The sequence below is a fragment of the Thalassophryne amazonica genome, chromosome 1, assembly GCF_902500255.1.
Source record: "Thalassophryne amazonica chromosome 1, fThaAma1.1, whole genome shotgun sequence".
Classification (NCBI taxonomy): domain Eukaryota; kingdom Metazoa; phylum Chordata; class Actinopteri; order Batrachoidiformes; family Batrachoididae; genus Thalassophryne; species Thalassophryne amazonica.
In genome coordinates, this window is record NC_047103.1 from 29,097,110 (window position 1) to 29,122,431 (window position 25,322).

The following is a 25,322-nucleotide window of genomic DNA, read 5'->3' on the forward strand; positions in this document are numbered from 1 at the left end:
AGTCAGTATCTGGTGTGACCACCATTTGCCTCATGCAGTGCAACACATCTCCTTCACATAGAGTTGATCAGGTTGTCAATTGTGGCCTGTGGAATGTTGGTCCACTCCTCTTCAATGGCTGTGCGAAGTTGCTGGATATAGGCAGGAACTGGTACACGCTGTCGTATACGCCGGTCCAGAGCATCCCAAACATGCTCAATGGGTGACATGTCCGGTGAGTATTCCGGCCATGCAAGAACTGGGACATTTTCAGCTTCCAAGAATTGTGTACAGATCCTTGCAACATGGGGCCGTGCATTATCCTGCTGCAACATGAGGTGATGTTCTTGGATGTATGGCACAACAATGGGCCTCAGGATCTCGTCACGGTATCTCTGTACATTCAAAATGCCATCAATAAAATGCACCTGTGTTCTTCGTCCATAACAGACACCTGCCCATACCATAACCCAACCGCCACCATGGGCCACTCGATCCACAACATTGACATCAGAAAACCGCTCACCCACACGACGCCACACACACTGTCTGCCATCTGCCCTGGACAGTGTGAACCGGGATTCATCTGTGAAGAGAACACCTCTCCAACGTGCCAAACGGCAGCGAATGTGAGCATTTGCCCACTCAAGTCGGTTACGACGACGAACTGGAGTCAGGTCGACACCCCGATGAGGACGACGAGCATGCAGATGAGCTTCCCTGAGACGGTTTCTGACAGTTTGTGCAGAAATTCTTTGGTTATGCAAAACGATTGTTTCAGCAGCTGTCCGAGTGGCTGGTCTCAGACGATCTTGGAGGTGAACATGCTGGATGTGGAGGTCCTGGGCTGGTGCGGTTACACGTGGTCTGCGGTTGTGAGGCTGGTTGGGTGTACTGCCAAATTCTCTGAAACGCCTTTGGAGACGGCTTATGGTAGAGAAATGAACATTCAATACACGAGCAACAGCTCTGGTTGACATTCCTGCTGTCAGCATGCCAATTGCACACTCCCTCAAATCTTGCGACATCTGTGGCATTGTGCTGTGTGATAAAACTGCACCTTTCAGAGTGGCCTTTTATTGTGGCAGTCTAAGGCACACCTGTGCACTAATCAGCATCTTGATGTGGCACACCTGTGAGGTGGGATGGACTATCTCGGCAAAGGAGAAGTGCTCACTATTACAGATTTAGACTGGTTTGTGAACAATATTTGAGGGAAATGGTGATATTGTGTATGTGGAAAAACTTTTAGATCTTTGAGTTCATCTCATACAAAATGGGAGCAAAACCAAAAGTGTTGCGTTTATATTTTTGTTGAGTGTATATATATATATATATATATATATATATATATATATATATATATATATATATATATATATATATCATGATACAAGAAAACCTTCATTTATTTATTTGTCTGACTACATTAAGTGTCATTCTTAAACTGCCAATATTCATCAAAACTCATTTTAATGTCATATAAATATTGAATTGTTTGGTGATTTTACTTGTAGAAATAAATGTAGAACTATTAATTATTATGTTTTCTGTGATCAACAAATCTCTCTACTTTTCTACCTTGGTCACAGTGGAGGGGTTTTAAAATCCAAAAGCTCCTGTGATATGACAGGAAACATTTTCAGAGCAGCTTATGATTTTACAAGCCTCGGATGTTTTGTTGCAGCTTTTAGCCTGTACTCTGGAGAGCAGTGATTTTGGAATTCTCTACATGGGGCTCCATTGCCATTCAGATGAAGGGGGAACTATTCTAACAGAGAATTACCTTGATCTGTTCTCCCTCAGGGTGAATGTATAAAGCAAAGCTGTGAAATATACTCAGGGCACACCAGGAATAGCTAGCCTTCAGAAATGTCAAAATCACTTGAAGGGAGCCGCTTTGGTTTTTACCTGTGAAGCTCCTGTAACTTTTCATGAGAGGATTCCACAAAATGTTCCATGAAGAAGAATTTAAATCTATTGAGAGACGTAACCGTTGTGGTCACTTACCGACTGGGGACATCTCGGGGACACTTGCCACATATGGTCCTTCCAGGAACTTTGGCTCATTGTCATTGATGTCTTGGACCTTGATTACAAATTCAGATTCAGGTTCGAGGGGCCTGTTGGTGTTGATGTCTACAGCTTGGGCACGCAGGGTATAGTAAGGTTTCTCCTCCCTGTCAAGACTTCTTAAGGCATGGATGTCCCCCGTTGTTTGGTCAATTGTGAAAATGGAGCCAGCTCCGTCCCCAGAGAGAGTGTACTTCACGGCGCTGTCCCCCTTATCGAGGTCAGTGTGCAGCTGTGATACAAAAGTGGAGGTAAAAAAAATAGGCAGGTTTAGTGCAAACACTGGCACAGATAATGACTCATTGAAATCACTGGGGAAGAGCTGTCAAAGAAAGGCAGTCATGAAAACCGACTCAACTTCAAAGAAGTCAAATCCACGTATCTGCATAGATCTGCAAAATATGAAGTCATGAGAAAATAAAGTGATGGCCGTTGTGGAACACATTTCAGATTAATGAAGCTAAATCTCCTATAAATAATGGATTTCCACAGTGCAATTACGCTGCAGTGATAACTCTCCAACATTGTCAATGCCTTTATATTCAGGCATGAAAATACAAGCGTAGAGCGTGGAGGAAAGGTCTTTTTCTTTAATTTGCAAAACCAGACTCTGAAAAGTAAAAGTAAATATTATTTTTCCACAAGAACAATTTTGTCACCTTTTTGCTGACCTGTAAGACTTTCAACAATATATTCTCTGGATGTAATTTTACATTTCGGAATTATTGGCAGAGCTGCTGACACAGGTTGATCTTCCCATTGTCAGTAGTCATACAGTTGAAAGCCTTTTAAATTTTCAAGGCCTAGAATACAATATGGTCTTCAGTAAATAAAGGTGTGGAATTTTACCTGCTAAAAATGTCAAGCTGTTACCATAGACACATCTTGTTCAGGGAAACAGTAACAGATATACAAAGCACGGAGCAGATGGACACTGCAGGTAAAATGTCTGTCACATCATGATGGATTGAGGAAATGTAGTTTATTTGAAATTTTGATATCCATTCATGTCTGTTTCTGTCTTGTTTCAGTCCTTTTCTCATTTGTTAAATCCATTCCTTGTCAGCTACTATATGGCAAGTCCATCAGAAAGTTTTGTGCTTGCTCAAAACTTTGGTCGGACACAAGATGGAGAGCTTTCCTGGTGGTTGCATGTTTGTTTACTGTTTTCATGTTCACTTGTTTGTTACTTCTGTGATGCTCATTCCTTCATACCATTATTGTGATTGTCTGAAGCATCATCTGGGCTTCTGATTGGGGAGTTGTACAGTCTGATGGCCTGATGGACAAAGGAGTTTTTCAGTCTGTTGGTCCTGCACTTGGGAAGGAGCATTCTGTGGCTGAAGAGACTCTTCTGGTTGCTGACGACAGTGTGCAGAGGGTGAATGTCATAATGTCCAGCAGTTTGTCCAATGTTCTCTGCCATCATCACCAGAGAGTCCAGCTTCATGCCAACCACACAGCCAGTCCACCTGATCAGTTTGTCCAGCCTGGATGTGTCCTTCTTGGATGTGGTGCTCCCCCCAACACACCACAGTGTAAAAGAGGACGCTGGCTACTACGGACTGGTAGAACATCCACAGGAGTTTCTTGCAGATGTTAAATGACCACAACCTCCTCAGAAAGTACAACCTGCTCTGTCCCTTCCTGTATAGGTGGTTGGTGTGGGTTGTCCAATCTAGTTTGCTGTCCAGCCACAGCCCGGGGTACTTGTAGGAATCCACAGCCACTATGTGAATTTCTTTAGATCAGAGAATGACTGAAGTGGTCAAAATGTTCAAGTGTGCAATACAAAATTTTACTGTTCTCTTTGCAAGTCAGCATTTAACCTCCTGCCACCTGGTTCATTTTGGCTTGTCAGTATTTCACAAATAAAAAGTGAAATTTCCCATTGATGGGATATACAGGCTTAGAAGGGGTTAAACTTAGTTTAAAGGTATGAAGGGAACAAAGATCAATGCAGTGACCAGTCAATATGTAAAAGTTAGTGATGGGATGATGCACAGGGGTTGCATTTTTTTCTTCTTAATATAAATGGGATCACATCTCTGTCATGTCTTGTGACTACAAAGGTGGGGGATACTTAATTGTATTTGATTTGGTACAAAATTTGGAGGAAAAAAAAACTACAACTCCAATTCCATTGAAGTTGGGATGTTGTGTAAAATGTAAATAAAAAACAGAATACAATGATTTGCAAATCCTCTTCAACCTATATTCAACTGAAGACACCACCAAGACAAGATATTTAATGTTCAAACTGATAAACTTTATTTATTTATTTATTTATTTTTTTTGTGAAAATATTTGCTCATTTTGAAATGGATGCCTGCAACATGTTTCAAAAAAGCTGAGCCAGTGGTATGTTTACCACTGTGTTACATCACCTTTCCTTCTAACAACACTCAGTAAGTGTTTTGGAACTGAGGACACTCATGATTGGGTATAAAAGGAGCATCCCAAAAAATCTCAGCCATTGACAAGCAAAGATGGGGTGAGGATCATCACTTTGTGAACAACTGCATGAAAAAAATAGTCCAACAGTTTAAGAACAATGTTTCTCAAAGTTCACTTCCAAAGAATTTAGGGATTCCATCATCTACAGTCCATCATAAAATTAGAAAATTCAGAGAATCTGGAGAACCTTCTACGTGCAGGCGGCAAGGCCAAAAACCAACATTGAATGCCCATGACCTTTGATCCTTCAGGCGGTAGTGCATGAAAAACCAACATCATTATGTAAAGGATCTTACCGTGTGTGCTCAGGAACACTTCAGAAAACCATTGTCAGTTAACACAGTTCATCGCTACATTTACAAGTGCAAGTTAAAACTCTACCATGCAAAGCGAAAGCCATACATCAATAACATCCGGAAATGCCGCTGTCTTCTCTGGGCCTGAGCTCATTTGAAATGGACAGATGCAAAGTGGAAAAGTCTGATGAGTCCACTTTTCATAGTGTTTTTGGAAATCATGGACATCGTGTCCTCTGGACAAAAGAGGAACAAGACCATCCAGATTGTTACCAGCGCAAAGTTCAAAAGCCAGCATCTGTGATGGTATGCGGGTGTGTAAGTGCCCATGACATGGGCAATTTACACATCTGTGATGGCACCATCAATGTTGAAAAGTATATCCAGGCTTTGGAGCAACACATGCTGCCATCCAAGCAATATTTTTTTTCAGGGACGTCCCTGCTTATTTCAGCAAGACAATGCCAAGCCACATTCTGCATGTGTTACAACAGCATGCTTTGTAGTAAAAGAGTGCGGGTACTAGACTGGCCTGTCTGCAGTCCAGACCTGTCGCCCATGGAAAATGTGGTGCATTATGAAGCACAAAATATGACAACGGAGACCCTGGACTGTTTAACAACTGATGTCATACATCAAGCAAGAATGGGAAAGAATTCCACCTACAAAGCTTCAACAATTAGTGTCCTCAGTTCCCAAATGCTTATTGAAAACAGTCAGCAGACGATCACTGTCGAGGTGGATGTGAAATCTGTCTAAGTGCCCCACGACTGTGAAATTGCCAAGTGTACATGTGGTGTGCCAGAGTGTCGGCTCCCCCCACAACATGTGTGTGTGTGTTTCACATACTTCCCCCCACTCCCCCCTCCAACAACACATCTGTGCATGTGGTTGCCCCCCACAGGTGAGACATCTCTTATCTGATCACAGAGTGACATCTTGGTCTGTGTGTTGACAGGACAGGGGGCATGGCTGGCTGCCCACAGCTGTTGGGACATCTCCGGTCCTGGACATCATAGCTGTGTTTTGATGGATGAGCGCATGTGTGTGCTTGTCTGGATATACATAAAAACATATATCGCTTTGCGATGGGAGAAACGGCCCATCAGTCTGTTTGGACATGCAGCAGGCGATTTGAATCTCATGTCTGACAGGGCATGAGTGTCGGGCTGTGAGGGCTGTGAGCGGCACGCCACATGACCATGACAAGCCAACAATATGACAAATATGCCACTTTCAGTCACGTATTAGCAGAAATACGTCGTACCAAACAATGTTTGGTCAGTTATCACAGTGTTTTTTTTTTGCGTTTATCTGCTTGTTGATTTTATCAGTTTCATGCCCATGTTGCAAGACAGTGATTGTAGCACAGTGGTAAAGTTTCCATTTGGTAGTCAGAGCATGTGGGTTCAAATTCTGTGGTTGGTTTATGTAAACTCTGAAGTGCAAAATACAGTTGGGTCTACCAGTTTCGATGATCCTGATAATAAAAAGCAAGGAGGAGAGCTAAGTTTAGTGTACAAATCTGTTATCTAAATGATGTGAATTGATGCTGAAACTGACTAATTTGAAAATGTGTTTCTCTGGTCCTCGGATGCCGCCAAAGCAGTTATAATCAGGCTAATGGACTTGTGCCATGTTATCTCATTGTATCAGATCCCCTGGCTTGTACTCCCAATTTTTAGATCAATTTGTGATTTATTTCAGAATTGAGTCACACTAATGACATCTTAATTATTGAGGATTTTAACATCCATGCTATTAAGCTGTCAGATCTTCTCTGCAAAGCCTTTCTGGTTGTTTCAGACACATTTGCATTTCAAATGTTGCCATTTTAAATATCAATATAGCCTCTATCATAGCCTGGTGACAGGTGTTGATGACATGTCATCTAAATGTCAAATTAGTTTCTAAACAGGGTTACTTTGTCAGAAACAGTATCACAAACAGCCTGAGCACAGCTATCATTGAGGACTCTGAAGTGTAAATGGAGTTTGGTCAATCAATGGCATAAATACAAAGTCAAATGTCTTTTGCCTGAAATTAGTGCAAATTAGGTAATAAACATTGGTATAAAGCAATCTTATTTTTCTGACTTATGTTGATGCAAAATTGCCGTTTGCAAAAAATTATTGATTGTTCACAGCCCCCAATAATCCTATACCAAAATTTAAGGTCCTTAACAGCCATTCCAAACTTTGGATTACCAGAGCAACACTGAAATTAGGAAGTTATCTGGGCATCACCCTGAACTTTAATAACAATTCTGACTGAGGATGAGATTTACACTAATAAAATTAAATATTGTATTGACTTAATCTATTCATGAGGACCAGTTCTACACATTGCATTTGGAGTGAGTCCAAATCTGATATTTTATATAATACCAAATCTGAGTGAAATGTAAGGTACAGGGCACAAAGGGGTTGTAGGCACACTAAATTCATCATGGGTGTGATTGGGGTAGGACATGACAAACAATCAGATTGTCATTTGTCACTTTCCTTTACAGCCATGTGTGCCAGAAAGTGGTGCATTGTTTTGTTTTTTAGATGCCAAAAAAACGTAGATGTTTTTGGTGTGTCAAACATTTAAAGTCAATTTCAATTTCCAATGAAGTTGGGACGTTGTGTAAAATGGAAAAAAACAAAAAAAAACAAAAACAAAAAAAAGAATACAATGATTTGCAAATCCTCATCAACCTATATTGAATTGAATACACCACAAAGACAAGATATTTAATGTTCAAACTGATAAGCCTTTTTTGTTTTTGTGCAAATATTTGCTCATTTTAACTTCTCACTTTAACTACTTCTAAGCTGACTGTGTGTTTGTTCTCTCCTGCTCTAAAAGCAGCTTTCACACTTCGAGGCTCATTCACAGTTTGAGGAGCAGCCCCTCCCCCTCAGTCCATTGATATTGTAAACAGTGCTTTACGCCGGAGCAATAGAGCTTGCCACAGGCTTATCCAATAACACTCACAGGCAAACTAGTGGAGCAATCCTGATACTCACTTTGTTAGATAGAGCATGTGAGATTGTGTGAGAGGCCCTCTGTCTGATCCGTCTGCTCACTTTCACTGATCACTGTGCTTAATTGCAGAGGGCACATTGGAGCCAGCAGCCAGGGGGCTATTCAAACGGGCGAACTAGTAACACATCACTCCTAAAAACAAGCTTTGGTTTATCACGTGAGGTAAATCTGCCCTATTATTGGATTTTGGAAAACCATGTGATGGTGAACCAATTCCGATTGGACACTCACATTGCGCACATCATCACACAGCTTCTATGAGGTGTACAAAGATGGTGGATGGAAAGTCCGCGGAGTTAACGTTTCAGCAAAAAAAAGTAAGTTTCTATATATATATATTTATTTATTTATTTATTTCTATATTCTTTAAAAAATTATTTATAATTTAATAAAACTTAGTCTCGGCAGTCATATACAACAGCGTCGGCCCCAGAGGTTTAAAATGGATGCCTGCAACACATTTCAACAAAGCTTGGACAGTGGTATGTTTACCACTGTACATCACCTTTCCTTCTAACAACACTCAGTAAGTGTTTGGGAACTGAGGACACTAATTGTTGAAGCTTTGTATGTGTAATTCTTTCCCATTTTTGCTTAATGCATGAGTTCAGTTGTTGAACAGTCCAGGGTCTCCGTTGTTGTATTTTACGCTTCATAATGCGCCACACATTTTCAGTGGGTGACAGGTCTGGACTGCAGGCAGGCCAGTCTAGTACCCGCACTCTTTTACTACGAAGCCACGCTGTTGTAACACGTGCAGAATGTGGCTTGGCATTGTCTTGTTGAAATAAGCAGGGACGTCCCTGATAAAGATGGTTGGATGGCAGCATGTGTTGCTCCAAAACCTGGATGTACATTTCAGCATTGATGGTACCATCACAGATGTGTAAGTTGCCCATGCCATGGGCACTAACACACCCCCATACCATCACAGATGCTGGCTTTTGAACACTGCACTGGTCTGTAGATGATGGAATCCTTAAATCCCTTGCAACTGAAAGTTGAAAAACATTGTTCTTAAACTGTTGGACTATTTTTCTCAGTTGTTTACAAAGTGGTGAGCCTTGTCCCATCTTTGCTTGTGGACAGCTAAGCCTATAGGGGATGCTCCTTTTATACCCAATCATGACACTCACAATTAGTCTTAAGTTCCCAAACACGTCTTGAATGTTGTTAGAAGGAACAGTGATGTAACACAGTGGTAAACATACCACTGTCCCAGCTTTTTTGAAATGTCTTGCAGGCATCCATTTCAAAATTTGCAAATATTTGCACAAAAACAATAAAGTCTATCAGTTTGAACATCAAATATCTTGTCTTTGCGGTGTATTCAATTCAATATAGGTTGAAGAGGAATTTGCAAATCATTGTATTGTGTTTTTATTTACATTGCACACAACATCCCAACTTCATTGGAATTGGGTTGTACATTTAGTTGCAAATTTGTTTGAAAGAGTATTTTGAAATCAACTGATGACAAGAAAAGGACTTAGACAGGACAAGGTGTAGGGTTGAATAAATGTATGCTTCATCCTTCTCCCTTTCGGATATGTTATTTTGACATTGTTCTTTTGTTTTTTTCTTTTTTTGTTTGTTTTATGAATTGTTTTCATATATTTGTTGTTGTCTTTCATTTGATTTGTTTTTCATGTCTGAAATAAAACTTTCATTCATTGATTCATTATACTGTAATAGGTTACACCTGCTCTCAAGCATTCATATTCCTGACTGCGTGATACTAACTCTTGCTATCAGCTTGGACTTCTGTTATTGCCAGCTGTTTTTTGCTCTCACTACAGTGCTATTGATCTCCTATGATCAAGACCCACTGCCATTCTGTAGTCTTGGTTTTGGTCTCTTTCCTTAGGCTGTGTTGTATGAACATTCTTGGTTTTTAAGTCTGTTTTGTAGTATGTTGGGCAATTCTACAGCTAAATCTTTTTAAAGACTATTGCTGTAAATGATCTCTGTTACTGAACTCTGCCTGGCTTTGGATTAATTCTGTGTGTCTCCCTACAGACAGCAGAACTGAACTTTATACTGATCACAGTGTATGGGATCCCAGCCTGTATGTTGGCTATCTCTCTTGAATCCCATGTTCTGCTACAGCACACAATTCTTTATATTGCTAGGAGAATAAAACATTTTGTGTCCTTCATTGTGAAGGATTTAAAGGACATTGTATTCATGAAATAAACTGAAAATTGTGGTTCTTTGCAGTGGAGTATTTGTCAGAATCATTACAATAAATGCTTTGACAAAATTAAATATTAGAATTGTTGTTAATACAAATCAGCAATTTTACAGTATTTTATGATTTCTTGTTTTTGTTTCATTTTTGATTTTTATTTATATAGCATCAAATTACAACAATGCTGCCTCAAGGCACTTCACACAAGTAAGGTCTAACCTTATCAATGAAGAGCAAGCAGACAGGTGACAGTGGTAAGGAAAAACTCCCTCTGATGATTTGAGGAAGAAACCTCAAGCAGACCAGACTCAAAGGGGTGACCCCCCGCTTGGGCCATGCTACCGATACACTTGACAATACAAATGGACAGGAAATTTTGGGAGTCCATGTTGGTGTCTAGGATGGGAGGCTGGCTGGGGAGAGGAGGGGAAGGGCAGGGGGTTCCATCTATTTCATTACTATTACAGAAGAAGACACCCACTCCCACTTCTGGATGGAGCCTCACCTCGGACAGAGAGATAAAAAAAAAAAAACAGAATCAGGAGGGAGAAAGACATCAAATATGGTATAATTTGTTTTTGTAATTTTGCCTCTGTACACCACCACAAATGTCTTGAAATCAAACTATCAAGATGTGTTTGTAGGGTAGATTGTTACCTTTAACCCCTTAACGCCCATCATCGCATATATGCTACAATCTCTGACTCAAATATGGAACTTACCAAATTGACCTGTATGCCCGTTGTCGCAAATTTGCAACATACCATCATTATTATTATAACATTATAACATAAAGTCATTACCAGAATACCCAATATTACTATCTAGTTTTTGTGCAAAAGTGAAATTAATAATCTCAACATTATTTACCATCTACTTAAAGGCAAAAACACACACAAAACATTTTTTTATATACAGCTATATAAATTCGGGCGTTAAGGGGTTAATTCAGGGGGTTTAACAAAAACTTTGCATTAACAACTTAGGAACTATCACCATTTGAACACATAGTCCATCCATTTTCAGAGGCCATGGCGAATTGGACAAATTAAATATAAGGATTTCAAAACAAAGCATTACTTTTGAAGGGCCAATGGGGTGTGTTGTATCGTTGATGTTGGGTCAAATAAGCAGTTAAGGAGGGAGTCTTGTATGAGAAGTACAGCTTGTATTTTTCAGAAGCAGATGCTCCCTCACAGCGACATTTATCTTTGAATAACCCAGCAAGTAGTTGAGGTTACCAGCAGCTGGAGAAGCCCAAGGGGATGAGCACATGCTTTCAGACTTTACTTGACAATGTGATTTTATGAATATGGCTTTGTTAACTGAGCAATCTATTCTTTAAGACCCCTCAAAGAATCAAAGCAACCTTAAAGAGTCTACCAAAAAAAAAAAAGCTCAATTCTGAACAATTACCAAAAGCTTTGATCAGTCTATCCTGCAAACATCCATACCACCTCCTCACTTACATAGGATGAGTTTGTGGAGATGGTGTGCTTAATCGCACATTAATGACAGCAGGTTGATAGTAAAGTATATGAGAGAATATGATAGAATGTTCGGAATCAGTTGACCTTATAGTTGTTAATGAAACTTCTTGTTTAAATATCAGAGAGCAGATGAATGAGCCACTTAAGGCAGCCAGTACTACATACATTTATTCATTTGTTAATTTAAAAAAATTCTATCCCAGCAATCATTGGGCGAGAGGTAGGATAAACCCTGGTGATTCCAACACTCTATTGCAAAGCCAACATATATCAACAAATTGTGCTGTGTCACACACATCTATGGTCAATTTCAGAGTATATATTTCACCAAAATAACATGTCTGTGGAGATGGGAGGAAGCCAAAACATGGCCAGGTGAAAAGCCCAAAGGACCAGGTCAGATTTAAAATCAGTGCTTTCTTGCTGTGGCACACAGGGCTAGGCCATAAAAAAAAATAAAAAAGAAAGGAAGAAAAAACACCAATAAAAAAAGTCAAATCCAGTTGACAGTTATTGATTTTACTGAATTACAACAACACATATTTGCTTATGGGCCACATGTAGTCAAAGTTTAAGTAAAAGGTGACAGCAGAAAAAATTTGAAGTTGATCCGATTGGTTGATGGTTGTAAATATTTTCATTTGTATTTCAGTCAGATGATTTTTTTTTTTTCTTTTATTGCAGTTCAGCATTGTATATACTGTGAATGCTACAGACAGCAGACGTCACAATCTTTTAATTTAGATTTTTATGTTTATTATCAGACTTCATTTGTGGCGTCTGTCCAACCTGCACCCGTGCCTGTTTGATGAATAATGGGAAATGAAGGGAGTAAAATAAGGGAACCCGGACGGCCACAAGGTCACACGTAAACTGCTTCTGATAAATTAGAATAGAATTTTACTCCAATTTTTTCAGCATATTCTGCAGATTGTCTGCCTGTGAGGAAAGTCACAAACGTTTCTCCAGCAAAACCAAAGAACGTGACTTTTACTTAAGCAACCAAAGCTATGCTGAACAGGTTATCCAGGAAACACACAAATGCCAAATCTTTGATACACTTAGAAATGTTTAGAAATTGAACCAAAATGGATCACACTGCCAGTAAGTGGGACAATTTAAAATGATGGTAAATGGTTAACCATGCACATTATAAATCACAGGCAATTTCAGTGTATTTTCCAAAAATTGCTGTTTTACTTTAGCTCATGAAAAGTTGGAGCAGAATTGGGTTCCATTCACATATTACCTAAATGTAGTTCACAATGAATTGAAAAAAATATATATATTGGTTAATATTCCTAGTATATACAGGCCTTATCTATATTCTCATAGCCAAGTGGCCTCTGTGTGTGTGTGCATGTGTGTATGGCTTTGATCATGCACAAACCAAGGAGAGCTGACATTTGCTGTTTGGTATGTGTATGTATTTTGGGTCAAGGATGACAGCTGTGAAAACACAATGTTAATAGGACTAATAGTTTTGGAGAAATTTTCAAATTTAGCAAACCAGTAAACAAGGGACATTGTGCTGCAATGCATTGTGAGAGTTCTGGGTTTTGGGGTTTTAAATGTTGTTATTGTGGTTCATGTTAGTTTAACAATGTTAGTTTTGTGTGTGTTTTTATAGTTCAATTGGTTTAGTCAGTTTAGTTTTGCGTCATGTTGTCATTACCATGAGTGAAAAGAGTGCTGTTTTTGATGTCTTCCACCACTGTCTCAATTTGTGTGTGTGTGTAAAAATTAAAAGCACCTGCTTGAAGCAGAATGCATAAAAAAAAAAAAAAAAAAAAAAAAATCAAAGCTCTGTGTGAGTGCGACTGGGGACAGCTGACATTTGCTGTGTCCTTATGTATTTTGGGTCAAAGATGAATGGCGCTAAAAAGGGAACACTGATAGGACTAACATTTTTGGAGAAACTACAAATATTAGCTAGCATTGCTAATTACATTCTGGACTAACACGCCATTCCAGCAGAGGGCGGTAAACCGTTTTATATTAAAAGAGTGAGTGTGTGACACAAGAACGTTAAAACACTTCTTTCCATTTTGGTCCAATGACAAAAATGGAAGTAAAAAAAAAAAATACAACTTTATAATATTACTAATACTGACAATAATAAGGGAAATTACAATAATAGTGTGTGTATATGATAACAAGAATATGCACAATTTATAAATACATTAAAACAGTAAATTAACATTAAAAAATACATAATATACAGGAAATAAAAGGCCTGAGTTCCTCTAAAAATGGTTGAGGTCTAAGGTTCTAAAAACATTCTGGACTCACACGCTATTCCAACTCATTATACAAACTTTGCTTAATTTATTACCACTGTTGAAAATGTAAGCTTCCTATTTTATAAACAGTACCCAATCTGGAGCCCATGGATGCTAGTTGTTATTAGGGCCCGAGTAGGACAATGTCCTACGAGGACCCTATTGTATTTGCACTGTTTATTATTATTATTATTATTTATTATTATTATTCTCACTCTTAAAATCGAAATTTTGGCCCTTTCCCATGCTCAAAAACTCAACTTAGCAAAGTCGTCCGTCCGGATCCAAAATTCGATATTTTGGGGGTTGCGCACATGGTCGCAGCGAAATCGTGAAATAGCGCCCCCTAGAAATTTTCAAAAACCACTCCGCATTGGGGTTTTTTCATCGTAGCCTCACGAAATTCGGTACACATATTTACCATGCTAGGAAGCACAAAAGTCTCTTACCGTCATGGTGAAATGTCGACAGGAAGTCGGCTATTTTGATTTTAAGTTTCATTTTTGAGGTAATTTTTGCCATTTTTGGCCATTTCCACTACTTACATTGAACAAACTCGTCCTAGGGATTTCATCCAATCGTCTTCAAATTTGGTCAACATCATCAGGACACAATGCTGATCAAAAGTTACCAAAAGAATGTAATTAGGTCAAAAGGCGTGGCTGCTAGGGTTCGTCAAACTTTGGCAAGCTTTTTGGAGTGCACCATTTCACTTCGAACGGCTGTCACACCCACATACTTAATCATAGATCCTTCAAACGTACTGGACATGAGGAGGGCTCTGCCCTGAACGTTTGCATATATTAACTTCCCACCTTTGCCATAGTGCTCCCCGGTGGTAACAGGAAATGTCCTATTTTTACTTTAACAGGTCCTGATGTCACATACTTAATCCAATCAACTTCATTCCACTTCTAAAACATGCAGAACAAGTTGGTGAACGTAGGTGATGAACGCCGTGAAGTTATGAGTAACGGCATCCGTGTGGCGGCGTGCCGAATATTGCCCATTCACCATGAAATTACGTTCTTCTGTTTGATGGCTTTAATTTTGTCATATCATCATGGAAATTGATACACAGGTCAAGCATGAGAACCTCTTACAATTCATAGGGGCGTTGCCCATGGGTGGGGCAAAATGCCTCAATAGCGCCCCCTTGAATCTTTCAAAAAACCCTCCCCATAGGGGTTTTTTTTTGGAGTAGGGAAATGAAAATTGGTACACGTGTGACGTGCATTGACGTACAAAAAAGTCTCTTGCGCCATTGGTCTACTCCAAACAGGAAGTCAGCCATTTTGAATTTTTTGTCATTTTGCCATGATTTCCACACGTTGTATTTGAATGAACTCCTCCTACGGATTTTGTCCAATGCACTTCAAATTTCTTTCATAGCATCCAGAGATGATACTGACCAAAAGTTATCAAAAGCTTTTCTCTATGTTGAAGGGTGTGGCTGCTATGGCGCTGCCATTTTGGCCCTTGGCCATGGAACATCAAGTCATGATAACTCCTTCATGCTTTGCCTGGTTGACTTGAGAATTTACATGTGTGATGACAGTTGGCCCCTGAACACACCTGCCCCCTCTGTTTGTGCTCTGAGTGCCCCCTAGTGGATGAACCATCAACATGTCATTACTCCATGCATTGTGTGATTTGCTTGAAATTTGAAGAGTGGGATGAGTGGTTGCCCATGTACGCACATGCCCACATCTGGTCACAAGGGGACACGCTGGCCTGGGTAGGCGGTCGCGTGGAACGAGGGCCCGTATATGACTGCTTGCAGTCCTAGTTATTATTATTATTATTATTACTAAATTACCTGGGTTATAACTGTGCTAGTGATCGAGTTTATGGGGCTATTCCACAGAGCACTGTTGATTCCCATTTAATCCTAAATAGCAAACCAGGGTCCATTTTGAAAATTCATAGTAACTTCTTGATCCATCTTTACCAATCTTGAGCAAACTTGGAATACACAGTAGTTACAGCCATCATGTGCACAGGATTTGAAATCAGCATCCAATTTTTGAAACATTTAAAATTTTCATCCTGATTCTCAAAACTGCTGATAATACACGGTAACTTCTGGGTATTTGTACACTGGAAAATTCAATTAACACTGCCAGTGAACATATGGTCTCAGTGGGACCATATGTACACTGGCAGTGTTAATTTAACACTGTCAGTGTTAGTTTCATACTTGTGATTTTACTGTGTAGTTTTAACAGCTTCAATCATGTTCAGTCTTGTTTAAAAGGGGAATTCGCTGCGACTTTCTCTTGAAAATTGCTTGACTGTGCTCTATTGATGTAAAAATAAATAAATAAATAAATAAATAAATGAGCCAAAACAGCTTTAGTTGCTCTTTCTGTTTATGTCTGGCTGCCAGGTCTGAATTTTATAAGCCAGCCATTTGCCACATCTGCACTTTATGAGCCAGCCTGTTAGGAGGCAAGTTGAAATAAGCCGTTTCTTTCTGTTTTTTGGATCTCGGGCAATTGTAGTGGAATGGCGCTCTGTGGAATAGCCCTGTTAATCTTGTCACTACAATTGAGCTACATGCTAACCTAGCTGGTTAGCACATAACCAGCTCAAAAACAAACAGTTTTCTTTGTGACAGTGCATTTTAGGGTTTGCTAATATTTATTAATCAGAACATCAGCCTACCCTTAGCAAAAAGAAGTTTATTCAAGTGTACTATGAGTATACTTATTTTTTACTAAAACTGAAGAAGTATACTTTTTATAAGCTATATTTTATTTACTTAATAATAGTATAGTGAAGTATACTTGGCTTATACTGAAAAGTATAAACAAAAGTCTAAGTTTAAGTACATTAATACTAAGACTTATGCATCATACTAAAACTTATACTTATACTTTAGTATACTTGTTATGTCTTTCTGCCACAAAGTACTAAGCAAGAGATACTAAGTCAAACCATTGACTCACGTACATGAAAAGAAGTCATAAAAGTACAGATTTTTTTTTCAATGTAGTTATCTATTTTTGGTTCCAAAGGTTCACACTTTTCTGTTACCTTTTTTGACAAGGAAGGACTTTGGTTCTCAGTTGCAGACACTATGTTTACATTTTACAAATAAGGACTTGATCTTGGAGAGAATATTATGTTTACATTTTACAAAGGAAGGACTTAATTTCATAGGTCTTTGTTTTTGAAATGTTTGAAAATATAACAAACTTGTTTTCAACATTCTGTCTTGTGATTATTTAAATGCATCACACTCTTGTGTACATACAGTATGAATAAACTTTAAGAATACCTTAAGGAGTATATTTCCAGTATATAAATAGGAAGCTACAAGTAATATGCCAAGCAAAATTAAAGTATAAAAAGTAAAATAGTGAAATAACCAATGTGTATAACAGTATGCTTTAAGTATACGATAATAAACTAAAAATCGGGACTCAAAGTATACAACTAGTACAATGGCAGTATATTGATAAGTACACTTGTGGTATACTTTAAGCATAGGAGAGGGATATATCAAGTACATTGATAAGTGTACATGTGGTATACTTTAAGCATACAAGAGGGATATACTAAGTACATTGATAGTATATAGATGAGTGTACTCGTTGAATACTTTAAAGTGTACTTTTGCAAACTTAAAATGAACTTTAAAATATACTTTTATAAACTTGAAATGTTCCAATTTAGTCTGAAAAAGTATTAAATTTGTATACTTTCTAGTATACTAACAGTACACAGTCTGTAGTATACTTGCTATACTTAAACTGAATCATACGTAAAAAAAAATTAACTTTAAGTATACTACTCTCTCCAGTTCAATAACATACGAGGTCTGTTAGAAAAGTATCCGACCTTTTTATTTTTTTCAAAAACTATATGGATTTGAATCACGTGTGATTGCATCAACCAAGCTTGAACCTTCGTGCGCATGCGTGAGTTTTTTCACGCCTGTCGGTTGCGTCATTCGCCTGTGAGCAGGCTTTGTGTGAGCAGTGGTCCACCCCTCTCGTCGTTTTTTATTGCGAATAAATGTCTGAACGACTTGGAGCTTTGCTGCATCAATTTTTTTTCCAGAAACTGTGAGAGACCTCCAGGTGGACTGAAAAGCAACCGACAGCCGTCTGAAATCCACCTCAAAGCCGTCCTGTGAGACCAACACAGAGGTGGTTTTGTGTCGCGTAATGAATGGCTCCGTGGCGCATCCCTCCACTTTTCTTTCCATGAAAAAAACTCCTGTAACAGTGGAATGTACCGAAAAAGTGCTGATGTCCACACCTTCTGCCTTTTTGTGAAAGTCAGACGACGTCCCGGATCAACAAATCTGAATTTTCCGAACGGTGTCCACCTGGAGGTCTCTCACAGTTTCTGGAAAAAAAAATTGATGCAGCAAAGCTCCAAATCGTTCAGACATTTATTCGCAATAAAAAAACAACGAGAGGGGTGGACCACTGCTCACACAAAGCCTGCTCACAGGCGAATGACGCAACCGACAGGTGTGAAAAATCTCACGCATGCGCACGAAGGTTCAAGCTTGGCTGATGCAATCACACGTGATTCAAATCCATATGGTTTTTGAAAAAAATAAAAAGGTCGGATACTTTTCTAACAGACCTCGTACTGATGAATAGTTACACTGACAAAACTATAACATGGGAGCTCCCACAAAATGTCAAGATATCACTACGATTCAAGACACACTAATATGTTAACCTGCACTAGTAAAAAAAAAAAGAAAAATGCACTGTCAATCCCTGAGGTACTGTAACAACAATGCAGCTGCCTCAGTGGACATACACAACATCAGATAGAAATATTACACTTACAACTGCACACACTCTTCCTGCTGTGTGTGTTTATTTAAATTTGTTTTTAAGTCTGAATGGAAGATGGACAGTATTTTTTAATAATAATGATTATGTATTTTTTATATGCTGCTTTTTGCCATTCATCTTGATTCCATTTGAAGCCTCATGTTTCATATTAAAAAAAGAATGATTGCAGAGTTCATCTCTGTCCTGAAAATCTGATAAACACATGTAATTGAAAGTTTGAGGAGGTTATCAGACGGGTGACAGCAAAAAAGCCATTAAATCAAAGGGTTTGGAAATGTGAAATGACAATGCATGGATGGATTCGAGCCACTCATCCGTAATGAAAAATGAAAACCAGATAGGAAATCATGACAACAATAATCTGAATAACTGAGAAGTTGGAATGTGTGTGTTGCTGAAAGTCCTCACCAAATCGTGTCCAAATTGCAGTATCAAAGGACAAAGAACACTCACAGTACGTAACAATATAACAAGTTAAAGTCAATTGTAATGCAAAAAAATGTGATAATGTGCTTCACAGACTTGCAAAATGGATCATCATTAACATAACAATGTGGCATGAGGATGTGGATACTTATTCGAATGAGCGCTTTTATGTGTTGTGCTACTGTTTGAATTTAGTTTTCATTGAGCCAGTGCTGTGCAATTAAATTTAATTAAATTGTTGAATTTCAGCTGATTTTCAATCTGAGGAAGCAAGTAGGATGCAGGTTTATAATTCTAAATTTAGGAATATTGTGCAACTCTATGGTTAACATTCAGGTTCAAACTTAAAAAAAAGTCACAATTGAGACTAAAAATTATACGATTTGTTTACATATTTGCAGCCAGTGGATTTTGAATTATTACACATGCTGCTTTCTGAAAAAAAAAAAAAAAATCACATACAGAGCATCCGGGAAGTATTCACAATGCTTCAGATTTTCCACATTTTGCTGTGTTACAGTCTTATTCCAAAATGGATGAAATTTAGTTTTTTTCTCATATTCTATACACAATACACCATAATGACAAGCAACTTCCCGTTCACACATAGTGTGGAGTGTGGACGATGTTTGGACCAATACAGCGAAACAGCGCAAAACAGTTCAAATTTGCGCCAATGGGCAAGCATGCACGATCCCAGTGCCATAGGTCATGCACGTGACGGTGTCTTTTGAGCAGGAACAGTGCAAGGTGCACGACATCACGCTGCTTATGCGGAAAAAAAGCAAAAAAACAGCCCGTACCTGTGGGACCACACCGCGCCGCTTATGTGGGAAAAAAAAAAAACAACAAAAAACAGTTGGACCTGTGGGACCACAATGTGCTGCTTATGTGGAATAAAAAAAAAACAAAAAAAAAAACAGCCGGTACCTGTGGGACCACATCGTGCCGTTTATGTGGAATAAATAAAAACCAAAAAAGAAAGAAGGAAAAAAAAAACACCCACGAGATTTGACCCTGCACCTTCCAAAAGCTCTGAATGCCAGTCAGAAAGAGAGAGCGAGCGAGAGAGAGAGAGAGAGAGAGAGAGAGATAGATAGATAGATAGATATTTTATTGATCCCAGAGGGAAATTCAATTCTATGCAGTTGTCCTTGCTGTGGGAATCTGCCTCATATCAGGAAGGACATGGAAGTATTACAAAAAATAAATAAATAAATTCACACACCATGTAAAAACATCACATATATCAAGTGAGCAATACAAATATGATCCATCTGTTCCTCTGTAGATGACCCATGGTCACTGACATACATTCATGAAATGACATGAATGAGAAGCAGTGTGCTCTGATGTCCACATCTACTGGTCCAGTGCGCACGTGTTCTGCCCGACATGCATGTCTTGTGGACGGCGTGCCACGGCACATACACCACGTCATGTGGAACATAGCTCACGTGTGTGACGTGACAGTCTGATCGCCTGATCGTCTGTTACAACCTGGCAGGATGTCATTGTCCACTCCGTGCATGCACCGCTTGCTGCAGCTTGTCACCATGGTGATATATGTTTTCATTTATGTCAACGTAAGTACAGCAATCAGACACATGCGCCTCACAGTGGACAGTTGTTAGTTGATGTTTGTCCAAACACAGTAGGTGTTGTCCAGCTGGAATGTCCAGAACAACAGATCCCCTCAGCTGCTCCTGTCAGAAGCCACACCTCCTGTGAGTGGAGCGCACACATCCACATGTCAGTGTGTGTGTGTTTGTAAAGTCACACTCGTGGGGAACTTAGACAAAATTCACTGCGAGTATGACAGTGGTTGTCTGCAGTCTGCTGTTGTGCCAAGAGTGCGACTGGCCACACATTTTCGAAGTGCCATGCGAGCGGTGTTAGATGTTCATGCGTATCACCTGGAATTTGGATGACACCTGCCGCGAGAGGGATCAATGGGTTCACACAGTGCACACCCTGTCTGTCAGCCCCTGGTGTGCGCAAATAGTTGTAGCAACAGGTGTACGAGGCGTTGGAGGCAGGGATGAATTTAAATGGTTTGCACACAATTCCTGCATCATGCGCACTTTGACCAAACTTCATACTATGTGTGAAGGGGCCCTGCTCTTGAACATTTTTTTTCAATACCGTATGTACACTGACATTTACTTCTTACAATACAGTTGATGCCATTGTGTAGGTGAACACGGCACTTAATTGTGTGGGCCCACTTTTGTTGTTTTTGATGCAAGGGCATTGACCAAAGCAGTGTACGTACAGTACATTCACAAAGTATTATTTGTAATATTTATATTGTAATGGCTTGGCAAAACAGTTGCATTTTCATTCCTTTTCATGAGTATCTGTAAAATTATGTAAATTATAGATCTTATGTTTGTTCAGATGCGCTGCGCTGTGACACGCTGATACTCGCACTGACACACAGAGTTTTTGAATTATTTGCACAATGTTCAATGTTCACAAAATTAATACAAGCCATAGATTTTGAACATTTCAACATTTTCTTTGCAAACTTGCACACAACCGCACAGTTTATAACAAGTTCATAACGAGTTTACTCTCTGGCACGGGGTATTGCGTGCCAGTGCAGAGATCAAGCAAGTGCAAGGTACCTGCAGTCAGGAAGGTGAGAAAGAGCTCAATGGTCACTCTTTCAGAGCTCCAGTATTCCTCTGTGAAGAGATGTGAACCTTCCAGAAGGACAGTTAGCTCTACAGTGCAGTCAGGCCTGTATGGTAGAGTGGTCAGATGGAAGCCAATTCTTAGTAAAAGGCACATGGCAGCCTACCTGGAGTTTGCCAAAAGGCACCTGAAGGACTCTTAATCATGAAAAACAAAATTCTCTGGTCTGTTTAGACAAAGATTGAACTCTTTGTTGTGAATGCCAGGCGTCATGTTTGGATGAAACCAGCCACAATCCCTACAGTGAAGCATGGTGGTGGCCACATCATGCTGTGTGGATGTTTTTCAGCGGCAGGAACTGGGAGACTAGTCAGGATTGAGGGAAAGATGAATGCAACAATGTACAGAGGCATTCTGGATGAAAACCTGCTCCAGAGCACTCTTGACCTCAGACTTGAGGGCAGTTCATCATTCAGCAGGACAATGACCCTAAGCACACAACCAAGATATCAAAGGAATGGTTCCAGGACAACTCTGTGAATGTCCTTGAGTGGCCCAGCCAGAGCCCAGACCTAAATCCAGTTGAACATTTCTGGAGAGATCTGAAAATGGCTGTGCACCAGAGGTGGAAAACTCTGGCTTCAGAAAGTAAAGTCTAAGCACATATTTGTTCCATCTTACTAATAAACCAGCTGATTACAATTAGTTTAAGTCTTCAGGTAGGTGGATGAGCTAATTATTGGGATCACCTGTTTGAGTTGCACAGGTAGAAGTAATACATGGTAGGGCTTTTACTTTCTGACGCTGGAGTTTTCCACCTCCGCTGTGCACTGTTGTGCCCCATCCAACCTGTTGGAGCTTGTGAGGTGCTGCAAAGAGGATGGGGAAAAACACCCCTAATAATTTTCATGATTTTACTTTATAAATCATTGGTTGTCTGGATCAGAAATTTCGGTTAAATATATCACATAGCAGATGAACACACTGCTATTTGAGAAGTGGAATGAAGTTTCTAGTATTTACAGAAAGTGCACAATAATTATTTGTACAAAATTGGACAGGTGCATAAATTTGGGCACACTTGTCATTTTATTGATTTGAATATATATTTAGCACTAATTATTGGAACACAGAATTGGTTTGGTAAGCTCATTGACCCTTGACCTCCTTACACAGGTGAATCCAATCATGAGAAGGGGTATTTTAGGTGGCCATTTGCAAATGTTTCCACTCTTTGCATCTCTTCTAATGAGTGGCAACATGGGAGCGTCTAAACAACTCTCAAATGACCTGAAAACAAAGATTGTTCAAAATTATGGTTTAGGACAGTGGTCGGCACAATCCGTTAACCAATAATTATCGAAGGCAATGTTTTCATTATCGGATTAGCTTTTCAGATTACTTTGAAAACCATTATCAGACTAATTATCTTCCAATAAGTTTTGGTCCGATAATTTTTAGACTGCTAACATATTTTTGCAGAGGTGGTAAAAAAAAGCTGAATAGTTACAAACATTTATGAAACCTAAAGTCAGTTGAGTACTTACCTGCTAAATACTTTGTAGTAGATGTGCAGTTCTATCCTCCGTAAACAAAGGAGAGCTGGTCCTAAAAGGAACTGCTCTACCCTCTGCAGGCAAAGGACAACTGGTCAAAGAAAAGAAAAAAAAAGCTCATGTCTTTTGACCCCAATAACACCCAAGTCATCCAGAGGCATACAGTTTTAACTTATGGTTAAAATTTTAACCAAACTAATTTCGGACAAGTTATTTAAATTAACGTCACGTCTGAAGTTTTATAAAGTGAAAATATCAGATATATGTTTTAGTTTTAAAGTAATGCACTAATTTTGAAGGGTTTGTGGAGATGCTGTGCCCAGCAGTGCATTATGGGAAATGTTAGTACATTCACGACAGAAGAAATACATTTGAGATGCTCTGATCAGGCTCCACACGAACAACAGCAGTAAACTCTTTCTATATTGTGCCTAAAACTCTTGTGAATATATTCTCTGGGTTTATAGACGCTGTTATTGTTTGTTTTATGTAAAAATGCCAGAAGAAGCTCAGGTTGTTTCTCATTATTTTCAATTGGAATCACTGCAATCAATTTCTCTTTGCTGTTTAGAGCCCTGCTTATGTCAAACACTGTCTGTCGTCTTTCTACCAGAGTAATACATATAAGATGTCTGAAATTCCGTTCGCGTTTATTAAATTCCACACATCTTAAAAGTAGCAAGCAGACAGGGACTATCTGGAATTTTGTTTGGGCAAGTTTTCACAGTCTCTACTGCCATCTACTGGTCAGTAGTGTTCATGGCAGTATTCCCCGGCACCAGTAGATCATGGCAGTGATCTATTTATTTTGACACCGGTTATATAAGGGGTTGTGTAATTACAACTTGGCTTTTTTTTTTGGAAAATGCCTTTTTTTTAACAAATAAAAAATGGCATATTTTACAAATGCACATTTATGTGTAAACACCAACACACGACACACCTCCCATTAATGTGTTGGTTTACATAGAATGAATGAGTCAGCCAATCACTGTTAGCGGAGGCACATTTTACCCATAATCCCTGTCACATATGTCTGTGTTTGTTACAAAACTTAAGAATTCAGAAAAGATTCAGAAAGATTCAGAAAAAAAGATATATGTTATATTTTAACTTTGTACAAATAACAGAATTGACATTAATGAAGTTATTCTCTCAGTATTAATTTTATTTATAAACCAAACCATAAGTCAGCACTGCTTTATTTTCCAAGACCTCCGCCTCATGGCAACACTGTTATTGAGTTGAGCTTCGCTGCTCCTCATAACTGCTTTGCTACTGGAAGCTGTGTAATAAACAGCAGGTTCCAGCAGTGGGCAGGGTGCACAAAGACAGAAGTGCTGACTCATTGTTTGTGTCTGTAGTTGCCTTTGATGCTACCAGAAGCGATTGTGGTGTTAAAACTCAAAATCAGCTTGTTAGTAGTCGCAAGTGTACCAGAGACAATACTGGAAGTTATCGGTTATCTGTCACTTTCGATAAATTTTTGGGTGGTTTATCGCTTTAGCTTTATAAAAGATAACTTTTCAGTTAGCTGATTATCTGTTAGCAAAGCTAATTTTTTGGTTATCTCTGCCCACCACTGGTTTAGGGGAAGGATAAAAAAGCTATCTCAGATACTTCAGCTGTCAGTTTCCACTGTGAGGAACATAGTGAGGAAATGGAAGACCACAGGCACAGTACTAGTTAATGCCCGAAGTGAAAGGCCAAGAAATATCTCAGCTAAGCTGAACTGAAGGATGGTGAGAACAGTCATAGTCAACCCACAGTCCGGCTCCAGTGACCTACAACATGATCTTGCTACAGATAGTGTCTCTGTGCATCGTTCAACTATACAGCGCACTTTGCACAAAGAGATGCTGTATGATGCTGTAATGCAGAGGAAGCTTTTTTCTGAGTACACGCCACAAGCAGAGTCGCTTGAGGTATGCTAAACACATTTGGACAAGCCAGCTTGATTTTGGAATAAGGTGCAGTGATGAAACTAAATTTGAGTTATTTGGACATACGAGGTCTATTAGAAAAGTATCCGACCTTATTATTTTTTTCAAAAACCATATGGATTTGAATCAT

At 39.2% G+C, this 25,322-nt stretch overlaps 1 protein-coding gene across 1 annotated transcript in view; it reads right to left on the reverse strand.

The window, feature by feature from the left end:
* LOC117507786 (cadherin-12-like) overlaps window positions 1-25,322 on the reverse strand; it is a 243,027-nt gene that overhangs the window by 165,138 nt on the left and 52,567 nt on the right. Inside the window, exon 2 of the mRNA XM_034167590.1 lies at window positions 1,990-2,284. Within this exon, the coding sequence (XP_034023481.1) occupies window positions 1,990-2,284 (295 nt within the window). The remainder of the gene's footprint in view (window positions 1-1,989; window positions 2,285-25,322) is intronic.